A 21,950-nucleotide genomic window follows, 5' to 3' on the forward strand; every position below is an offset into this window, starting at 1 on the left:
GAAGATCAGATGGGGTTCGTGAGAGGGAGGCAGCTCTTTTCAAATGTGGTGGTTATGGCATCGGCGGAGGGGAAGGAAACAGGTGGTTGTGGCATTGGGCGCTGAGAAGGCGTTTGACCGGGTAGAATGGGGACACTTGATGGCAGTTCAGGAGCAGCTTGGGATTGGACCAAGATTTGTGGACTGTGTAAAGCTACTATATAAGGAGCCAAGGGCGAGCATCCACACAAATAACATCAGCTCGAGATACTTTTCTCTCCACAGTGGGACGAGGCAGGGATGTCCTATGTTCCCCCTGCTGTTTGCACTCGCGATTGTACCGTTGGCCATCGCATTAAGAAGTTCGGGGGTATGGAAAGGAATAGTGCGTGGGGGAGACGGACACAAAGCATAGGGTGTTCTTATATGCCGATGACGTGCTGTTATACATGTCGGAACCAAGTGTGTCAATAGGGGGAATATTGGAGCTGCTTCAGGTGTTTGGGTCTTTCTCGGGGTACAAACTAAATCTAGACAAGAGTGAGTATTTTGTGGTGTCTCGGCCGGGGGTGGGGCAGGGGTTGGGGGGCTGCCATTCTGCCATTCCATCGGGCAGGGACTCACTTTAGATACCTAGGGGTGCAGGTTGCCCGGGAGTGGGGGGGGGGGGGGCTCCGCAGGTACAACATTTCTAGTTTGGTGGGGAGAGTGAAAGCTGATCTGGCGATGTGGATGGTCTCCCTCTGTCACTGGCGGGTCGGGTACAGGCAGTTAAAATGAATGTGTTGCCACGATTTGTGTTTATTTTCCAATGCCTGGCCGATTTTCCTGCCAAGGGCATTTTTCAAAGAGATTGAAGGCCTAACCAGCGTTTTATACAACTCTATCATAACCTCCGTGCTCTTATATTTACCTTGGCGAATAAAGGCAAGTATCCCACATGCCTTCTTAACCACCTCACCTACTGGTCCTGCTGCCTTCAGGGACCCATGGACATGTAACCCAATGTCCCTCTGGTTCTCTGTACCTCCTACCATCCTGTGGTTTTCCCTTCATAGAGGGATCGATAACTGGGGCAATAATTTATGACAAGGGGCAGGAGATTTCGAGGGGATTTGAGGAAAAGCTTTTTCACTCAGAGGGTGGTGCGAATCTGGAACTCATTGCCTGAAAGGGTGGTAAAAGTGGGAACGCTCACAACATTTAAGAGGCATTTAGATGAGCACTTGGAACGCCATACAAGGTTACGGAGTGTCTGAAAATGGGATTGGAGTAAATAGGTGCTCGATGGCTGGTGCAGGCACGATGTTCCTCTACACAGTGCTACCATGTCTCCTTCAATGCTATGAGGCTCTATGAGAGAGGTATTGAATAAATATTTTGCGTCTGTCTTCAAAATAGAAGACACTAGTTCAATACCAGAAATAGACGGTAGCCTCAGGGCTAAAAAGTGAGGAAATTAATGAAATTAATACCAGCAGAGAAAATGCCAGCAAATTAATGGATTAAAATCTGATCACTACCCGGAACCTAAAGACCTGTACCCTTGAGAGAGATAGATACCTGCAGAGATAATGGATGTACTGGCTATGATCTCCCCAAATTCCTTGGATTCAGAAACAGTTCCAATAGCTTGGAAGTTGGCAAAAACAAATTGCTCTTTCAAGTGATGTGGGCATTACTGGCTATGCCATTTATTGCCCTTCAAAAGGTGGTGGTGAGCTGCCTTCTTGAACCACTGCAGTTCCTGAGGTGTAGTTTCACCCACAGTGCCATTAGGGAGGATTATAAGGAGCAGCTGTTCCCCTTAGTTGAAGGGTCAGTTACGAGGGGACACAAGTTCAAGGTCAGGGGCAGGAGGATTTAAGGAAACGCTTTTTTACCCCGAGGGTGGTGACAATCTGGATGTTGCCTCACATTCTTCAGAATGTACCTGGATGAGCACTTGGCATGTCGTAACATTCAAGGCTATGGGCCAAGTGCTGACAAATGGGATTAGGTAGGCAGGTGTTTTTCATGTGTCAGTACAGACTCGACGGGCTGTAGGACCTCTTCTGTACTGTATTATTCTGTGATCCTGATTCTGTGATTCTGAATTCCAGAATTTTGACCCAGCGACAGTGAAGGAACGGCGATATATTTCCAAGTCAGGATGGTGAGTGACTTGGAGGAGAACCTCCAGGCGGTTGTGTTCCCAGGTATCTGCTGCCATGTCCTTCTAGTGATTGCATGTTTGGAAGGTGTCCTTGGAAGAGGCTTGGTGAATTGCTGCAGTTCATCTTGTAGAAGGTTGTTACTTTATAAAAATGTAATCTTTCATGAGATGTCGACATTGCTGGAAGGGCCTGCATTGAATTACCCTTGAACTGAGTGGCTCGCGAGGCCATTTCAGAGTCACACACATTGTTGTAGGTCTGGAGTCACATGTGTGACCAGCAAGATCCGGTCAGAGAGTGGAGAAGAGATGGATTTAGGTATAAAGAGGTATATATACAAGGTTTAAATAAAATATCTGTGTTCCTCTATCAACTCCCCCAATACTACAATCCAGATATTTGCAATCCAAACTCCGATATTTGCAATCCAAATATTTGTGTTTCTATCTAACCTCTCCTATTTCTACGATCCATATATCCGTGTTCCTCTATAACCTCCCCCAAGTCCTACAATCCAGATATTTGTGTTACTCTTTAACCTTTCCCAGTCCTACAATCCAGATATTTATGTTCCTCTACACAGTGCTACAATTTAGAGTACCCAATTATTTTTCTCCAATTAAGGGGCAACTTACGTGGCCAATTCACCGATCCTCCACATCTTTGGGATGTGGAGGTGAGACCCGTGCAGACACGGGGAGAATGTGCAAACACCACACAGACAGTGACCCGGGGCCGGGGCCGGGATCAGACCTGGGTCCTCAGCGCCGTAGGCATCTGTGCTAACCAGCAATTCAGATGTCTGTGTTTCTCTCTCACCTCTCCCAACACTATATAACTATCACAGAATTGTTATGGCACAGAAAGAGGTAATTCCGCCCATGATATCTGCACCAACTCACAATATGAGCTTCATGAACCCTGTGTTTGGATTCAGCCCAAATTGATGACATTGAAGTCTGTCATATTTGCTGTTTCTAAGGATACTAAGAAATGAATTTACACAGAATCTGTCCAGCCCTAGCGGGTTCAGGTTCAAGACAGAATAATAATCCACATCCCCATTGTAAAGTTATACTGCCACGCAGAGGATTCCTGATGTGGGAAACAATAGTATCACGGGGGTACCTTTAACGGGTGCACTTCTTGAGGTTCTGATGAAAATAAGTTGAGCTAAATAGAAGGATTTTACCCTTTTATCTGACTTTGGGGCACTTGACAATGCCTCTAGCTATCAATGGTTTAAAAAAGAAAAACGTTCCACCTTAACGCAGCTATTTCTCACTTTGTTGAGTACACAATTCTCCAACAAAAGATTACAGGGAAAAGTTCTAGTTGATTGTTGTGTGATTTGTACTTTAACATTAAATTATTTATCATGGAAAATAAAACCAATTTTTTCCATTAAAAAAAAAAAAACGTTTTTTTTTTGCACTGAGTGCTGAATTTGGTGCATTTGAGTACTATAGTGAGAGTTTGGTGACTGAGGGAGTGCTGAATTTGGTACATTTGAGTGCTATAGTGAGAGTTTGGTGACTGAGGGAGTTCGGTGAGGAGGGAGTAAGGTGCTTCTTTCATTTCATTTCCTACATTTCCACAAAAAGCGTGAAGGGAGCCGGGAGTTTATAGAGAGTGCTGCTGACTGGGAGCAGAGTCGGAGGGCGGAGGTCCAGTTGGTCCACAGGGCAGCGATATTCTGTGAGGTAAGAGGGGATGGAGGCTAGGCCAGTTGCATGTTCCTCCTGTAGGATGTGGGTGGTGAGGGATACCACCGGTGTCCCCGCTGACTATACCTGCGGGAAGTGCACCCAACTTCAGCTCCTCGGAGACCGTGTCAGGGAACTGGAGCTGGAGCTAGATGAACTTTGGATCATTGGGAGGCAGAGGGGGTGATAGAGAAGAGTTACAGGGAGGTAACCACACCCAAGGTACAGGACAAGAGTAGCTGGGTTACAGTCAGGGGAAAGAAATCAAACAGGCAGACAGTGCAGGGATCCCTCGTGGCCGTTCCCCTTCAAAACAAGTATACCGTTTTGGACGCTGTTGGGGGGGATGACCTACCGGGGGAAGGCCCTAGCGGCCAGCTCTCTGGCACTGAGTCTGGCTCTGGGGCTCAGAAGGGAAGGGGGGAGAATAGAAAAGCAATAGCAATAGGAGATTCAATGATTAGGGGAATAGATAGGAGATTCTGTGGTCGCGGGCGAGACTCCCGGAAGGTATGTTGCCTCCCGGGTGCCAGGGCCAGGGATGTCTCGGATCGTGTCTTCAGGATCCTTAAGGGGGAGGGTGAGCAGCCAGAAGTCGTGGTGCACATTGGTACCAACGACGTAGGTACGAAAAGGGGTGTGGAGGTAATAAACGAGTTTAGGGAGTTAGGCTGGAAGTTAAAAGTCAGGACAGACCGTGTTGTCATCTCTGGTTTGTTGCCGGTGCCACGTGAGAGCGAGGCTAGGAATAGGGAGAGTGCAGTTGAACACGTGGCTGCAGGAATGGTGTAGGAGGGAGGGCTTCAGGTATTTGGATAATTGGAGCGCATTCTGGGGAAGGTGTGACCTGTACAAGCAGGACGGGTTGCATCTGAACCAGAGGGGCACCAACATCCTGGGAGGGAGGGTTTCTAGTACTCTGCGGGAGGGTTTAAACTAATTTGGCAGGGGAATGGGAACCGGATTTGTAGTCCAGCAACTAAGGTAGTCGATATTCAGGACGCCAAAGCGTGTAGTGAGGCAGTGGGGAAGGGAACACTGACAAAGGAGAGTACTTGCAGGCACAGAGATGGGTTGAAGTGTGTATACTTCAACACAAGAAGCATCAGGAATAAGGTGATAAGGTGGGTGAAGTTAAGGCATGGATCGGTACTTGGGACTACGATGTGGTGGCCATCACGGAAACTTGGATAGAAGAGGGGCAGAAATGGTTGTTGGAGGTCCCTGGTTATAGATGTTTCAATACGATTAGGGAGGGTGGTAAAAGAGGTGGGGGTGGCATTGTTGATTAGAGATAGTATAACAGCTGCAGAAAGGCAGTTCGACGAGTATCTGCCTACTGAGGTAGTATGGGTTGAAGTCAGAAATAGGAAAGGAGCAGACACCTTGTTGGGAGTTTTCTACAGGCCCCCCAATAGTAGCAGAGATGTGGAGCAACAGATTGGGAAACAGATTTTGGAAAGGTGCAGAAGTCACAGGGTAGTAGTCATGGGTGTTTTCAACTTCCCAAACATTGAGTGGAAACTCTTTAGATCAAATAGTTTGGATGGGGTGATTGTGCAGTGTGTCCAGGAAGCTTTTCTAACACAGTACGTAGATTGTCCGACCAGAGGGGAGGCCATATTGTATTTGGTAATGAACCAGGGCAAGTGATAGATTTGTTAGTGGGGGAGCATTTTGGAGATAGTGACCACAATTCTGTGACTTTCACTTTAGTAATGGAGAGGGATAGGTGCGTGCAACAGGGCAAGGTTTACAATTGAGGAAAGGGTAAATACGATGTTGTCAGACAAGAATTGAAGTGCATAAGTTGGGAACATAGGCTGTCAGGGAAGGACACAAGTGAAATGTGGAACTTGTTCAAGGAACAGATACTACGTGTCCTTGATATGTATGTCCCTGTCAGGCAGGGAAGAGATGGTTGAGTGAGGGAACCATGGTTGACAAGAGAGGTTGAATGTCTTGTTAAGAGGAAGAAGGAGACTTATGTAAGGCTGAGGAAACAAGATTCAGACAGGGCATTGGAGGGATACAAGATAGCCAGGAGGGAACTGAAGAAAGGGATTCGGAGAGCTAAGAGAGAGCATGAACAATCTTTGGCGGGTAGGATTTAGGAAACCCCAAGGACCTTTACACATATGTGAGAAATATGAGAATGACTAGAGCGAGGGTAGGTCCAATCAAGGGCAGTAGCGGGAGATTGTGTATTGAGTCTGAAGAGATAGGAGAGGTCTTGAACGAGTACTTTTCTTCAGTATTTACAAATGAGAGAGGCCATATTGTTGGAGAGGACAGTGTGAAACAGATTGGTAAGCTCGAGGAAATACTTGTTAGGAAGGAAGATGTGTTGGGCATTTTGAAAAACTTAAGGATAGACAAGTACCCGGGCCTGACGGGATATATCCAAGGATTCTATGGGAAGCAAGAGATGAAATTGCAGAGCAAAATGGCCTCCTTCTGCACTGTAAATTCTATGATAATCTGTGATTAATCTAGGACAAAGGTTCTGCACAACATCGTGGGCCGAAGGGCCTGTTCTGTGCTGTATTTTTCTATGTTCTATGACTTTGTGCCATTCCCCTGCCTTTATTGCTGTAATTATTCCGATGCACTCCGGCCTGGTCTCTCATCTGTCACCCTCTGTAAGATTCAGCTGGTCCACAATTCTGCTGTCTCTTTCTCTGAATGCTGTTCACCTCCTATCCCTTTTCTCATTTACGTACATTGGCTCTTTGCGTCAAAACACCTCAAGTTTTTTTTCAAATCCCCCTCTGCCTAGATCCATTCCTATCTCAGTAATATTCTGCATCCTTACAACTCTCCAAGGACTCTGCATTCCTACAATTCTGCTTGAAAGGCCTGAGTACTTTTGTCCCACCACTGGAGTCTGTACTTTCAGCTGTCTGGGCCCTTAGCTCTGGAATTCCGTTCCTGAACCTCTCCAACTTTCTCCCTCTTTATCCTCTTTAATTAGGTTCTTTGTAACCCAATCCAGTCACCTATCCTAATGTTGCACAGTGTCATATTTTGTTTGACAATATTCCTGTGAAGCACTCGGGATGTTTTATGTTGTAGATGGTGCTAGAGAAATACAAGTTGTTGTTGGAAATCGCTCTGCTGTCCCTCTCTGTACGGGGAAAGCCATAGGATTCTTGTTAAATTCATCCACCATTTACCTGAAGTAAAGAGCATTGGCCTCAGCACAGATGATGCAACTTGTACTCTGTTGCTGTGCTCCAGAGGCCTTTTTCTGTGACTGAGCACCGTCTTCCTTCGACTCTGGATAATTATGAAGATATTGTCCAAGGCGATTCCCTCTTGGAAAACCGTTGTAGCCTATTCCCACCTGTGGAGTGATCAGGATTGTTTTATCAGTGCAGCCAAACCTGTTGCAATGTGTTAGCAACAATCGAGTGGTGTGGAATTAAAGTCTGTAGGGAAAAGTTTCAACTTCAAAATGAAGTGAATCTGTATAAATGTCGATACAATACTTACAAAGCAACCATCCTGGTAAATCAGTGCCCCGACTCCATGCTCAGGACTATCTGAAAATCAGAAATATATCAATCATTGAACAGGAATTGTGACTATAATTTCAGAGCTCCAGCATGATGGTTCAAGAGATTACAGGCGCAATCTATCGGCCACGCTGCACCTGAAAAGGTGAGCCGCAACGTTGCTCTCCACGCCTCGTGAGATCTAACACGATCTCGCAAGATGTTGCGATGTGAAGCCCGCCCTTTGTGGGCGAGATCACCTTTTGGCTAATCTGCATATTAGAGCACGAGAGCTCAGCTCACTGTAATATGCAGTTCCCTGAGGTAACCAAGGTATTGGGATCTATCCCTTTGCCTTGGGGACCTCGGGCGAGCACCGTTCAGTGCTTGTTTCCAGAAATGGGGGCCAGAAGGAACTGCACTCGTGGGGGGTTCCCAGGGGATTGCAGGCCCCCAGGTGCTTGCCCACTGGGCAGGTTGGCACCCTGGCACTGCCAGCTAGGCATTCTGGCAGTGCCACCTGGGTGCCAGCCTGGCACTGCCTATGTGGCACTATCAGCTGGCAAGGGCACTGCCAAGGTGTCAACCTGGCATTTCCGCATGGCGGTGATTGGGCTGGGGTGGGGTGCACTGTGGATTGGTGCAGGGGCACTGGGATGAGTTGTAGTGTGTATCGGGCTTGGGGACAGGTTCGGGGGTAACATTGGCCTCCTGATCTCTTGCTGCGCTGAGGAGTTCTGTAAAAGAGGAGTGGGTGGCACGGTAGCACAGTGGTTAGCACAGTTGCTTCACAGCTCCAGGGTTCCGGATTCGATTCCCGGCTTGGCTCACTATCTGTGTGGAGTCTGCATGTTCTCCCCGTGTCTGCGCGGGTTTCCTCCGGGTGCTCCGGTTTCCTCCCACAGTCCAAAGGTGTGCAGTTTAGGTGGATTGGCCATGCTAAATTGCCTTAGTGTCCAAAAAAGGTAAGTTGGGGTTACAGGAGTAGGGTGGAGGTGTGGGAATAGGTTGGAGGTGTTGGCTTGGGTAGGGTGCTCCTTCCAAGGGTCAGTGCAGACTCGATAGGCCGAATGGCCTCCTTCAGCACTGTAAATTCGATGATTCTATAATTCCTGTGTGCCGTAAATGGTGCTGAGTGCATACTCGGGCGTGGGTTCCCGGCTGAGGCCTCATATGTAACCGGATGGGCGTTACATTGCGGGGTGTTTCTCGGCGCTGCGAATGCCGGGAAACATACGGCTAAACGCGCTCGCTATGGGACTGTACCCATTTGGTTAGAGCAGGCCCTCTGATTTCGGAGGTTTATCTACAATCTTCCAGACTGAGAACTGTTTCACCAGGGAGTTTATGAAGCTCAGATCATTCCAACTGGGGGCATAAAATAACCGAAGTGTTCGTCAGTGAACCAGAAAATATCATAGCGAGCATTGGGGTCATCCATAATCTGCGAGGGGGGAAATAGTACTTTTTTGTGGATTAGTATTGCCTTTGACCCTACCATTAAAGCCTGAGTGAAAGACTTGTCCCACCCAATTTTTGCAACGCCACATCTGGTCCTTCACCCGCAAGTGGGTTTCCTGTCGGGAAACACCTGGGCTAGACACTTCAAATGTGCAAAGATCCTCGCCCGCTTCACTGGTCCATTCATCCCCTCATGTTCCAGGTTATAAGGTGGAGAAGAGACCCTCTCCCACCGGGATCAGCCATTACATCTGTAGCAAGCAAGGAATTACGTAACAACATGGCGAGGTGATCCCACCAGGACAGCGTTCTGTACTGGTCCCAATGGGCATCGTGCTGGGGTTAATTTTCTTACCTGTTCTTGCAGCCAGTAGGAAGCACAGTTGTAAGGCATGTGAATCCCTCTTCTCCGTCTCTGCATCCCGATTGGAATTACATTTTCCCAAATTCGGCTGACATTCGATGTTTCTATCAAATCTTTTTTCAAAGTTCCCCTCAGAGATTTGCATTTTGCTGAGGCACTCAGAAGCAGTTTCCACTTCCTTTTTGCAGGTTTCTTTGTAATCCCCTTTTATATATGACAAACCCAGAGCTTTCAGAATGGCATCCTGATATTTTGAATCAAAAATTGATTCCCATTTTCTGCTCGTTCCTGAAGGTTTTGATCTGATTTTCGGTAAAATTCTTTCTTGGAAAGTATCCAAGTCCAGTACTGGTATATACATTTCTGCACCGACTTCAGCTCCACAAAATAACCGATTAACAAAAGCATTTTCAGCATTGTCAGCTTGTTCGAGATTCGGCCAATAATAAATTTGAAGAACACCTCCTGTTGGGGAAGAAACCACCTCAATATTAAAATTAAGTTCTAACTTTCATAAGGCAAATGTTGGATTCAGCTGACCATCACTCCACCATATGATGACAGCATGTGAGTAACACAATGATATCCCACTCCAGAATCACTATCTAATATCTGCAGGTAATTCCTGATGTGTCATTTCAAGAGACTGTTATGGAAACAGGACATTAAACTGGATGGGATGGGGAAATTAGTTGATTGGTTTCTGGAAATGGAATCCAGACATTCATGTCAAAATTGTCAAATAAAACTGAGCAAACTGTCAATGGTCTGTTAATTATATTGTTAGGATGCACATTGTTTTTAAAAAAATATATATTTATTAAAGTTTTTTAACACAATTTTTCTCCCTTACAAACAATAAACCCCCCTCTCGTAACAAAAGAAAAACGAGAAATCGCGCAGAATAAGATATATACATGGCAAAATAATATATTTACACAGCTTTGTACACTGGCCCTCACCCGTACGTGCCAGTTTCCCCAACCCTTCATTTTATCTCTTGCTCATCCACCCTCCCAGGCAGTCCCCCCTATCCCGCCCCCTCCCCTCCCAGAACGTTCCCCCCCCCACAAGGTTGCTGCTGCTGCTGACCGACCTTCCTCTAACGCTCCGCGAGATAGTCTAGGAACGGTTGCCACCACCTGTAGAACCCCTGCACAGACCCTCTCAAGGCGAACTTAATCCTCTCCAACTTTATGAACCCGGCCATATCATTTATCCAGGCCTCCAGGCTGGGGAGCTTCGCCTCCTTCCACATTAGCAAGATCCTTCGCCGGGCTACTAGGGACGCAAAGGCCAGAATGCCGGCCTCTTTCGCCTCCTGCACTCCCGGTTCGTCCACTACTCCAAATATTGCTAGCCCCCAGCTTGGCTTGACCCGGACTTTCACCACCTGAGATATTGCTCCCGCCACTCCTCTCCAGAACCCCTCCAGTGCCGGGCATGACCAAAACATATGGACATGGTTCGCCGGGCTCCCTGAGCACCTTCCACATCTGTCCTCTACCCCAAAGAACCTACTCAACCTCGCCCCCGTCAAGTGCGCTCTGTGGACCACCTTAAATTGTATCAGGCTGAGCCTGGCACACGAGGAGGAGGAATTAACCCTACCTAGGGCATCAGCCCATAGACCTTCCTCGATCTCCTCCCCTAGCTCCTCCTCCCATTTACCCTTCAACTCTTTTACCAGCGCTTCCCCCTCTTCTTTCAACTCCTGGTGTATTTCCGACACCTTGCCCTCCCCGACCCATACACCCGAGATCACCCTATCTTGAACTTCTTGTGCCGGGAGCAACGGGAATTCCCTCACCTGTCGCCTCACAAAAGCCCTCACCTGCATATATCTAAAGGCATTTCCCGGGGGCAACTCGAACTTCTCCTCCAGTGCCCCTTGGCTCGCAAACGTCCCGTCGATGAACAGGTCCCCCATTCTTCCAAACCCCGCCCGATGCCAGCTCTGGAACCCCCCGTCCATCTTCCCCGGGACAAACCATTGGTTCCCTGATTGGGGACCGCACCGATGCTCCCATTGCACCCCGGTGCCGTCTCCACTGGCCCCAGATCCTTAGCGTTGCCGCCACCACCGGGCTCGTGGTATACTTTGTCGGCGAGAGCGGCAGCGGTGCCGTCACCAACGCCCCCAGGCTCGTTCCTTTACAGGACGCCATCTCCATCCTCTTCCATGCCGCCCCCTCGCCCTCCATAACCCACTTGCAGGATGCGCATTGTTTAACATAGACCATAGAACATACAGTGCAGAAGGAGGCCATTCGGCCCATTGAGTCTGCACCGACCCACTTAAGACCTCACTTCCACTCTATCCCTGTCACCCAATAACCCCTCCTAACCGTTTTGGTCACTAAGGGAAATTTATCATTGCCAATCCACCTAACCTGCACATCTTTGGACTGTGGGAGGAAAACGAAGAACCTGGAGGAAACCCACGCAGACATGGGGAGAATGTACAGACTCCGCACAGACAGTGACCCAGCGGGGAATCGAACCTGGGACCCTGGTGCTGTGAAGCCACAGTGCTAACCACATGTGCTACCGTGCTGCCCAGGTACTTTAAGAGCATATAAATAAGGAACACTTCCGCAGCTGTTGGGCACCACTGGGGCTAGAGTCTTTCCTAACCCAACAAAACGACATAATAATTTAATTTGGTCAAGGTTTCTTTAATTCTTTTCCTCAGTTACAGTGCCCCTTCGGAGCTATCATTTTGTTTATTGGTTTAATTAGCATTTTTAAATTGGCTAGTTTACTCAAGATAGTAAAGATGGGGACAGCTGGGACACTACGCGTGGAGTGGAGTTTTCAGATTCAACAAAGTCAATTAACTCTCAATAAAGAAAAGCCCTGTGTCTAGGTTTGTTTGATAACGGTGAAGCGGGTCTGACGAGTTAACAAAAGAAGACGTTTATTTGTAAGAACAACTAATTACTTGAGGCCCGGTTATAACTCACTGGGTCCTCTTTCTGTGTCGGTCGGCTCCTGACTGACCAAATTTTTATACAAGCATGGTTAGCAGCCCTGTAGTTAGCAGGGGAGCTCATACTTCTCGAGCCACACGGGAAAAACAATTGTCCCCGCTCCATGTGTCCCATGCAGGTTATTGCATCCCTCTGCCCTGCACCGTTCCCCAAGGGGAACGATGAGGACGATGAAGATGAGGAGAAGACGAAGAAGAAGCCAAAGTCAAAAATACTGTTGATGCTGAAGGAGCAGAAGAAACTGGCAGAGCCCCAGAGGTTGGCTGTGGAGGATTAAGATGCTTTGACTGCAGCATCTCCCCATCAGGCAGTGGGACTGGGTCGACTGGCGTGTACCTCGTAGGGGAACGACGCTTGCAATTGAAACGACTGGGCGGAAAACCATCTGAAGGTGGCAGAATGAAGACGTCCAAGTCAGAGACTTCAGAGGCCTCTGCAAACATATGGAAATCAGACAACAAGGCATCAGGCATCTCAGTGGCATGAGGTAACCAAGATGGACCAGGACGGACTTCTCCCAAGGAACCACAGTATGAAACAGGACCGGACTGATGAACAATAAGCCCCGGGAGCCAGCGAGGACCTTTGCCAAAGTCACTGGCATAGACCGCTTTGTCGAAATGTCGAAGAAGACGATGCCACGTCGGGCAATGCCCTTGTAAATCTTGTGTACGTCACACTTTGGCACCAGTGTCGGGAGCAATAAGCTCAACTGAGTCCGGAGCCTGCGACAGATCAACATTTTGGCCGGGGCCACCTCAGTCACAGCATGAGGCTGGTTCGATACGAGATTAGGAATCGTGCCAGCCTGGTATCCATCGAACCTGTGAATTTTTAAAAATCCTGCTTCACCGCCTGCACTGTCCGTTTGGTGCCGGTGACAAGGAGCGGTGCGGACATAGTGAATGCCATTTGCTTTTGTGAATGCAGCAAACTCCTCACTTGTAAATTAGGCCCCATTGACGATAATGAGTGCCTCCGGTATGCTGTGGGCTGAAAGAGAGGTGCGCAACTGCTCGATGGTTGGACGGGAGGTGATGGACGCCATTATGTGGACCTCCAACACTTTGAGTGCGCATCCACCAAGATGAGAAACATGGATCCTAAAAATTGGTGAGTGAGCAGTCGGAACTTACATCATTGGATTACGTGTCAAATTTTAGGAAATTATTAAATAGAGCAGGGGAATTGGCTAGACAACATTTAAAAGTTGCAGAATATGTGATGAAACGGGTAGTGGACAAGAAAGCGAAAGTTTGTAGTTTTGCCAGTGGAGATAAAGTTTTAGTATTATTACCAGTGGTAGGTGAACCTTTAAAAGCAAGGTTTTGTGGACCTTATCAGGTTGAAAGGAAATTAGGTGAGGTGAATTATGAATAATGCCAGATAGAAGGAAAACTCACCGAGTGTGTCATGTGAATATGCTTCAAAGGTACATTGAAAGGGAAGGAGAGCAAAAGGAGGATGTTTTAATGATTCTGACTCAAAGTGAATAACCAAATCCAGATTACTTTGAATTTGACATTCCTCAAATTAAATTGGCAAACGAGAATGTTCTTAAAAATTGGGATAAATTGTTGAGCTAACTTCCAGAAGAAAAACAAACTGACCTGAAAGAGTTATTAATATCACATGAGCAACTTCCAGTGGTGTATGCGAGTGGGCGGCCGCATCAAGAAGAGCTCCTGCCAGTGGCCACGATTTGTGGCGCTTTCGTGGATTTACCCGATTTATCGATCACGCCCTGACTATCGTCGGCCTTTGGGGCCGTCATGGGTAGGTAGCGGGGCCGGTTTAAAAACCACCTCAGCCCCCGCGTAGGTGGTGGGTGGCGGGGGCTGAGGTGTTGGGCCCAGCGCGCATGGAGGTCGGAGCAGCGGGGGCGGAGCCAAAAGAAGGCCAAGGCAGCAGGCCCAAGGCCAGGGCACGATGTAAGTGGGATGTCCCACATCGGATGGCTCCCACCTAGGATGAAATAAGAATGCTGAAGTCCAGTCCCAGGTGAACTCTGGGGGAATGTAGAAGAGAAGAGAAAGAATTTTAAAGAAGTTTGGTGAAAGTTTTTTCCCCCCTTTTTTTGTGGGAAGGAAGAAAAATTGTTTTTTTTTAAAAAAAAACCCAGATTGATGAAGGACAGGAGGGTGAAAAGGGGAAAAAAGAAAGGAAAAACAAAAAGCCGCTAAAGGATGCGAAGAGCAGCGTTGAAGAATGGAGGAAACACGGGTTCGCCGTTGAATGAGTGGACAAGCAAAAGTGCTGACAAGATGGCGGAAGCCGAACCGCATGGTCGGGCCGCAGTACTTACAGTGGAGAAGATGACCGAGGTGATGGCGGTGGAGCTGAAAAAACAATTTGCGAGGTACATGGAGGCCTTGAGGATGGAGACGGCGGTCGCATTGAAGTAATTGCAGGAGGAGGCAATCACCCCGGTGAGAGTAGCTGTGGCAAATACATCGGCCAAGGTGAGAGAGCAGGGTGAGAAGATGAAGGAAGTGGAGGAGGCCGTGTCACAGCACAGTAACCAGTTTACCTCGATTGGAGCTGCGGAGGGTGGTGGAGGTCAACAGAGGAGCCCGAGCAAAGATTGAGGACATGAAGAACCGCTCAAGGCACAATTTGAGAATTGTGGGCTTGCCCGAAGGGACAGAGGGCCCAAGGCCAACAGAATACTTCGCGAAGAAGTGGGCGGAGCTGATGGGGGGAGGGTGAGAACCCCTCCCGGTACGAGCTAGGCCGAGCTCATCGGTAATTAAGGCCGAAGCCCAAAGTGAACGAGCCGCCAAGAGCAGTAATTATCTGCTTCTATAAGTTCTGCATGAAGGAGAAGGTATTAAGCTGGGCGAAGCAGAAGTGCGAGGTGCAGTGGGATGGTACTGCAGGTCGGATCGGCCAGGACTTGACGGTGAAGTTGGCAAAAAGACGAGCAGCGTTCGGGCGAGCGAAGGCGGCATTGTACAAAAAGGGGGTGCGATTTGGTATGGTATACCCGGCGAAGCTGAGGGTAACGTATAATGCCAAAGACTTTTATTTTGAGACAGCGGAGGCAGCTGAGGCGTTCGTGAGGGCAGAAGGCTTAGGACAGACGTGAGGAGCCGGAGCTGGAAGAGAGACTGTGGACTGTGTTTGGGCAGCTGGAAAATGTATAAATGCTACAACTTTCTTTTTACTGATGTGTATTGTAATTTACTTCTCTTTGTATTGTTGCAGATTTCAAGTTAATGGTTGGGTTGATTGGCGTTCTATGTTGCGACGGTTAAATCTTATTTTAGGGAATTGTATGGGTTGGATTGTTGTTTTTGTTTTTTCTTTCTCTGGGATTGGGTGGAAGGGGACGATATATCTTAGCAAGGGGAGTCACCCACACTAGCTAACTAAAGTCGACTAGTGAACAGAGGTGAGGTGAGAGGAGGGCTGCGGACATTGGAGCCTGGATAGCAGGCTTCAATGGGCCTACGAGGCGAGCGAGGGGGGGGGAAGGGATTGATGCTGGGAGATGTTTTTTCAAGGGGAAATGTTCTTGGGAGGGGGGGAAGGGGTTTGATGTTAATAATGGACAGGGGCGGGTCAGGCTTATGGGGCAGGGCCCGGTGGTATGATGATGGTGGATAAGAAGGGGGGGGGTGAGAGACCCCCAGTTAGGATAGTCACGTGGAACGTGAGAGGGCTAGGAGGTCCGGTCAAGAGGCCAAGGGTGCTTACGCATCTTAAAAGTTTGAAAGCCGATGTGGCAATGCTGCAGGAGACTCACTTGAGGGTGAAGGACTAGGTGAGAGTTAAAAAGGGCTGGGTTAGCCAAGTGTTTCACCCTGGATTTGACTGAAGGGCTCGAGAGGTAGCGGTGCTGGGCAGCAAAAGGGTACGCTTCCAGATGGAGAAGGTGGTGGCAGATCAGGGGGGTAGATATGTGATTGTGGCAGGGGCGCTGGAGGGGAGATTAGTGACACTGTTAAGTGTATACGGTCCCAATTGGGACGATGTTGGATTCGTGAAGAAGGTGTTTGTGGCCATTCCCGACTTGGTCGAACACGAACTGATTGTGCGGGGGGGACTGGAACTTGGTGCAGGAGCCAAGGTTGGACAGATCACGGCCGCGCTTGCTGGTCCCATGAGGGGGGGGGGGGGGGGGGGGCGAAGGCGCTGGCTGGGCTAATGGTGGAAATGGGAGGGGTTGGAAGTTTCTGCACCCAAGTGGTGTTGTCGATAGTGTGGAAGGATGTAGCAGGTTACAGAGGGATATAAATAAGCTGCAGAGCTGGGCTGAGAGGTGGCAAATGCAGTTTAATGTAGAGAAGTGTGAGGTGATTCACTTTGGAAGGAATAACAGGAATGCGGAATATTTGGCTAATGGAAAAGTTCTTGAAAGTGTGGATGAGCAGAGGGATCTAGGTGTCCATGTACATAGATCCCTGAAAGTTGCCACCCACGTTGATAGGGTTGTGAAGAAAGCCTATGGAGTGTTGGCCTTTATTGGTAGAGGGATTGAGTTCCGGAGTCAGGAGGTCATGTTGCAGCTGGACAGAACTCTGGTATGGCCGCATTTGGAGTATTGCGTACAGTTCTGGTCACCGCATTATAGGAAGGACGTGGAGGCTTTGGAGCGGGTGCAGAGGAGATTTACCAGGATGTTGCCTGGTATGGAGGGAAAATCTTATGAGGAAAGGCTGATGGACTTGAGGTTGTTTTCGTTGGAGAGAAGAAGGTTAAGAGGAGACTTAATAGAGGGATACCAAATGATCAGGGGGTTGGATAGGGTGGACAGTGAGAGCCTTCTCCGCGGATGGAAATGGCTGGCACGAGGGGACATAGCTTTAAACTGAGGGGTAATAGATATAGGACAGAGGTCAGAGGTAGGTTCTTTACGTAAAGAGTAGTGAGGCCGTGGAATGCCCTATCTGCTACAGTAGTGAACTCGCCAACATTGAGGGCATTTAAAAGTTTATTGGATAAACATATGGATGATAATGGCATAGTGTAGGTTAGATGGCTTTTGTTTCGGTGCAACATTGAGGGCTGAAGGGCCTGTACTGCGCTGTATTGTTCTATGTTCTATGTTCAAGGGATTGTGAGTACTCGTTTTTCACAGCAGTCCATAAGGTATACTCGTGGATCGACTTCTTTGTGGTGGGGAAGGCTTTGCTGGCTGGGGTTAAAGGGTCGGATCATGCTCCGCATTGGGTGGATATAGTGCTGGAGAAGGGGGTAGCGCAGAGGCCAGGGTGGAAATTGGATGTGGGACTTTTGGGGAACCAAGTGTTCTGTGAGAAAATTGAAAAGGTAATTAAGGAATATGTAGGTTTTAACTGTACAGGTGAGGTGTCGAAGGCAGTTGTCTGGGAGGCTCTAAAGGTGGTGGTGAGGGGTGAGGTAATTTTGTTTAAGGCCAGGGTGGACAAAAAGGAGGTTGGAGCGGCAGAGGGTAATAGATGAGATGTTTGAGGTAGATAGGAGTTATGCAGAAGATGGAGACCCAGCGAAGCTGGAAATGAGGAAGGAACTACATGCGAGCGCCGACCGACTGTCTACCAGGAAGCTGGTGCGCCAACTGAGATGAGCAAGGGCTGCAGTTTATGAACATGGAGATAAGGGGCGTATGTTAGCAGGTCAGCTCCGGAGGGAAACACTGGCAAGGTAAATTCTTCAGGTGAGGGACAGGGCAGGGAAGTTGGTGGTGGCCCCGGATCTGATTAACAAGCTGTTTGAGGAGTTTTATGAGAGGTTGTACAGGTCAGAGCCACCTGGGGGAAACCGTGAGATGCAGGAATTTCTAGATGGGTTGGAGTAACCAAGGCTAGGGTAGGGGGACAGGGCTACATTAGAAGGAGCAATAGTGGAGCAGGAGATAAAAGATGTGATTGGGAGGATGCAGTCGGGGAAGGTGGCAGGGCCGGATGGGTTTCCGGTGGAATATTATAACAAATTCAAGGACAGGTTGGCACCCCTGATGGTGGGGATGTTTGAGGAGGCAATAGGGAAGGGGGTGTTGCCACAAACCTTGGAGCAGGCATCAATTTCACTTTTGCTAAAAAAAGATAAGGATCCGACGGAGTGTGGGTCGTATAGGCCCATATCACTTCTGAATGTGGACGCAAAAGTATTGGCGAAGGTACTGGCGGGTAGGCAGGAGGAGTGCCTCCTGAAGGTAATCGGTGAGGATCAGACGGGGTTCGTGGGAGGGAGGCAGCTTTTTTCGAACATTAGGAGGGTATTGAATGTCGTTATGGCACCGGCGGAGGGGTAGGAAACCGAGGTGGTTGTGGCATTGGACGCTGAGAAGGCATTTGACCGGGTAGAATGGGGGTACTTGATGGCAGTTCTGGAGCGGTTTGGGATTGGACCAAGGTTTATGAACTGTGTAAAGCTGCTACATAAGGAGCCGAGGGCGAGTGTCCGCACAAACAACATCAGCTCGAGATACTTTTCTCTCCACCGTAGGACGAGGCAGGGATGTCCTATGTCCCCCCTGCTGTTTGCACTTGCGATTGAGCCGTTGGCCTTCGCATTGCTGGAGGAGGTGCTGACGACAAGGGGTCCGGAGCTATTTTGGAAGAGGAGAAGGCACCATTGGAAGGGATCAAAGCAAAGTGGGAGGAAGAGTTGGGAGAGGTTATAGAGGAGGGGGTCTGGTATGAGGTGCTCTGGAGAGTAAATGCCTCCACCTTATGGGCGAGGTTGGGGCTCACACAGCTGAAGGTGGTATACAGAGCACACCTCACGAGGGCGAGGATGACCCGATTCTTTGAAGAAGTAGAAGATGTGTGAGCGCGTTGTGGGGGGGGGGGGGGGGGGGGGGGGGTGCTCCGCTAATCACATTCATATGTTTTGGTCTTGTCCAAAGCTAGAGGATTACTGGAAGGAGGTTTTTAGGGTAATTTCCAAGGTGGTGCACGTGAAACTGGACCCAGGTCCCCGGGAGGCCATGGGCGAGATTCTCTACTCCCGCGTCGGTTGGGAGAATTGCCTGGGCCGCCAAAATTTCCTGGGACGCCGGTCCGACGCCCTCCCGCGATTCTCCCAAGCGGCGGGAACGGCCCGGTCGAGTTCCGCGGGCCGCAGGCCGGAGAATCGCCGGAGACACCCAAAATGGCGATTTTCCGGCACCCCTGCTATTCTCAGGCTGGGTGGGCCGAGCGGCCAGGCCAAAACGGCGGGTTCCCCCCGGCGCCGTCCACACCTGGTCGCTGCCATCGTGAACGGTGCGTGAACGCTGGGGGGGGGGGCGGCCTGCGGGGGGGGGTGGCGAGGGGGGAGCCTGGACCGGGGGTACCTGGAATGTGGTGTGGCCCGCAATCAGTGCCCACCGATCGTCGGGCCGTCCTCTCTGAAGTAGGACCTCCTTCCTTCCGCAGCCCCGCAAGATCCGTCCGCCATCTTCTTGCGGGGCGGACTTAGAGAGGACGGCAACCACGCATGCGCGGGTTGGCGCCGGCCAACCCGCGCATGCGCGGATGACGCCCGTTATGCGGCGCCGGCCGCGTCATCTATGCGGCGCCGCCTTTACGCGGGCGACAAGGCCTGGCGCGTGTAGATGACGCGGCTCCGATCCTGGCCCATTGTCAGGACCTGAATCGGTCGGGATCGGGGCCGTTTCACGCCGTCGTGAACCTCAACGGCGTTCACGACGGCGCGGCCACTTCGGCGCGTGAGTGGAAACTCCCGGCCCATATTCGGGGTGTCAGATCCAGCCAGGGTTGGAAACGGGTGCGGAGGCAGATGTTGTAGCCTCGTTGATTACCTGAAGGCGGATCCGGATGGGTTGGATAGCAGCCTCTCCACCCTGTGCCCTGGCGTGGCGGGGGGACTTGTTGGAATTCTTGACTCTGGAGAAGGTTAAGTTTGAACTGAGGGGAAGGACTGAGGGGTTCTACAATTCATGGGCATTATTCATTATGCACTTTCAAGAACTGGATAACATCGAACATTAGTTGGGGGAATGGGTGGGAGGGTTGGGGGAAGGGGGCTGTGTGTATTAAGGGTGACTATGGGTGATCCCCGATTCCTTTTTGTCATTTGTTTATGTAAACACGCGGGCTAATGTTTGGGGTTTGGTGGGAGGATGGGATCGTTGTTATTGTTATGGGGATTGAAATACTTGTTGCTGATTATTGTTTATTGTTGTTGGGTGTAAATTTGGGATAAAATGTGAAAAAGGAGGAAATAAAAATATTTTTTTTAAAAAAATCACATGGGCAAGTTTGTGGAGATAAGTTGGGAAGTACTAAAATGGCTATACATGATGTAGATGTGGGAAATGCTGTTCCAATTAAACAACATCCATATAAACTTAACCCTTTAAAATTGGCACAGGTTAACAAAGAGATTGAGAGTATGCTTAAAAATGGCATAATTGAAGTGGGTTGCAGCCAATGGAGCTCACCCATAGTGATGGTACCTAAACCAGACGATACCCAACGGTTGTGTGTGGGCAAGAGAAAGGTTATTGCAGTTACAAGAACGGAATCTTATCCAATCCCATGCTTGGAGGATTGCATTGAGAAAGTGGGACAATCAGCTTTTATTTCCAAACTGGATTTACTTAAAGGTTACTGGCAGGTACCTTTATCCGAAAGGGTGAAGGAGATTTCAGCTTTTGTGACTCCAGATGGTATATACCAATTCAAAGTTATGCCATTTGGCATGAAAAACACCCCAGCCACATTTCAACGGTTAACTAACAAAGTTGTTTCAGGATTACCCAATTGTGCGGTATACATCGACAATCTGGTAATTTTCAGTCAGACATGGAAAGAACATTTGCAGCATCTGGTGGAATTATTCGATCGACTTCAGGAGGCGGGTTTGGTAGTAAACCTAGCCAAAAGTGAATTTGGAAAAGCCCAAGTCACTTTCCTTGGCCATACAATCGGACAGGGTCAAATGGTCCCACGGGATGTGAAAACAAAAGTTACTGGTGAGTTTCCAATACCTTCGACACAAAGGGAAATAATGCGATTTCTTGGCATGAGTGGATTTTACTGGAAATTTGTGCCAAATTTTAGCAGTGTGGTTGCACCACTGACGGAGTTGCTAAAGAAGCGTAGAAAATTTCAGTGGACAGCGGAGTGTCAATAGGCATTTGATTGCCTGAAGGCTGTGTTAACCACTGCTCCTATGTTAGCCATCCCAAATTATACAAAACCATTCAAAGTGTCTGTTGATGCGAGTGATGTGGGCGTAGGTGTGGTGCTTCTACAAGACGACGGCGAAGGACTAAAGCGGCCTATTGGTTATTTTTCTAAGAAATTAAATACGCAACAGAAGTATTCAATGATTGCGAAGGAGACTTTGAGCTTGGCTTTGCAACATTTTCACATTTAGATGACCAGCAATCCGTCTGACACAATTATATATACTCATCATAATCCATTGACATTTCTGGAGCGATTCAGGAATACAAATGCCAGACTGTTTCGATGGAGTTTATTGTTACAGCATTTCATTTAAAAATAATACGTGTGGCAGGACGAGAAAACGTGATAGCCACTACTTTGTCACGAATGCGATGAAGAGAAGCAGATTCCAGTTGGAGGAAGAACTAAAATGGACTATGATTTTCTAAATGTTTGCGTGTTTTGTTTTGCTAAATAAAAATGTATATTCACTGTCAATATTTCTTAAAGGAAAGTGAAAAGGTGAAAATTGAAACCATCTTAAAGTTGATGGTTTACTTTATTTTCTTCGGGGGAGGTATCAGGTGGATGTGCCCATAAGAAATGGGTGTTTATTAAATAGCTGCAGTGATGTCAGTGTGTGGGTGGAGCTGGGCTGTCTGTTGTTTGGGCTGAAAAGCTGCTTTG

The 21,950-nt window shown here is 48.7% G+C and overlaps 1 protein-coding gene across 1 annotated transcript in view; it reads right to left on the reverse strand.

Moving 5' to 3' along the window:
- The window catches only part of LOC140396662 (cytidine and dCMP deaminase domain-containing protein 1-like), a 209,376-nt gene that overhangs the window by 26,364 nt on the left and 161,062 nt on the right, over positions 1-21,950 (reverse strand). The window contains exons 10-12 of the mRNA XM_072485457.1: positions 9,155-9,628; positions 7,337-7,386; positions 7,018-7,187 (exon numbers count right to left, since the gene is read on the reverse strand). Coding sequence (XP_072341558.1) covers positions 7,018-7,187; positions 7,337-7,386; positions 9,155-9,628 — 694 coding nt within the window. The remainder of the gene's footprint in view (positions 1-7,017; positions 7,188-7,336; positions 7,387-9,154; positions 9,629-21,950) is intronic.

The sequence above is a fragment of the Scyliorhinus torazame genome, chromosome 19 (genome assembly GCF_047496885.1).
Source record: "Scyliorhinus torazame isolate Kashiwa2021f chromosome 19, sScyTor2.1, whole genome shotgun sequence".
NCBI classification, from domain to species: Eukaryota; Metazoa; Chordata; class Chondrichthyes; order Carcharhiniformes; family Scyliorhinidae; genus Scyliorhinus; species Scyliorhinus torazame.